General features: G+C 45.3%; 1 protein-coding gene across 1 annotated transcript in view; it reads left to right on the plus strand.

Moving 5' to 3' along the window:
- Positions 1–392: 392 nt before the first annotated feature.
- The window catches only part of LOC104466621 (cyclic AMP-dependent transcription factor ATF-7-like), a gene marked incomplete at both ends in the record, with an annotated part of 3900 nt that continues 3342 nt past the window's right edge, over positions 393–950 (plus strand). The window contains one exon of the mRNA XM_010080120.1: positions 393–554. Within this exon, the coding sequence (XP_010078422.1) occupies positions 393–554 (162 nt within the window). The remainder of the gene's footprint in view (positions 555–950) is intronic.

The raw sequence follows: 950 nt of genomic DNA on the forward strand, positions 1-950 counted from the left end.
TTCCCCTCTCATCATCACTCTCGATTTTTCAGATTTGCTCTTGCAGGGTGATCAAACCTCTTTAGTTCCCTCCCGTGCAGCAAAAACTTCGACGGGGAGAGGGGGGAGAAGGACAGGACAGGACCCCAAGGCAGGAACTGCCCGGGAATCACGCCTCTGGCCGCGAGGATCCTTCTGTTCAACAGCATGTACCCGAGAAAGCAAATCACCAGCAAACTGGTTTCCCCGTTATGAAATATCGCTTGCTTTACAAACACGACACAAAAAAACCACCCAAACGTCCCCAAAACCGGGTCCCCAGCTTGCTCAGGGTCCCCGGAGAGGATCGAAGTGATTAAAATGAATTTTTTTCGCTTCTCTTTAACCAATACTCGGTTTTCCAACCCAAACAGATCAGACTCCGACCCCGACTCGGTTCTTGAAGAACTGCGAAGAGGTGGGACTCTTCAACGAGCTGGCCAGCTCCTTCGAGCACGAGTTCAAGAAAGCTGCAGAGGAGGATGAGAAAAAGGCAAGAGATGAAGGGTCACGGAAAAAACGGAGCCGGGGGCATCGTGGGGGGCTGGAGGGGCTGCTCCGAGGGAAGGCGGATGTCGGGGGGCAGCTACGTGTGGGCTGGGATTGAATATTTTGGCTTCCACGGGATTTTATTTTTTTTAACTTGGGTGATTTGAGCTGGTTATCCTGCAATCGGAGGCCTGGTGTGGGAGGATTGGAGTGGTTTGTTATTCCTTTGGCTTTTCACTTGCAAGAAAAAAATAAAGGAAAAAAAAAAGATTAAAAAAATTTAAAAAAAAGGGAAAAGAAAAAAGGGAAAGAAAATAAAAAAGGGAAAAATTTAAAAAGGAAAAAAAGAAAAAAGGGAAAAAAGGGAAAAAAAAGAAAAAAGGGAAAAAAGGAAAAAATAAAAAAGGAAAAAAGGGGAAAACATGAAGAAAAAAGGAAAGAAA

Source organism: Pterocles gutturalis, unplaced genomic scaffold, assembly GCF_000699245.1.
Source record: "Pterocles gutturalis isolate BGI_N339 unplaced genomic scaffold, ASM69924v1 scaffold209, whole genome shotgun sequence".
Taxonomy (NCBI): domain Eukaryota; kingdom Metazoa; phylum Chordata; class Aves; order Pterocliformes; family Pteroclidae; genus Pterocles; species Pterocles gutturalis.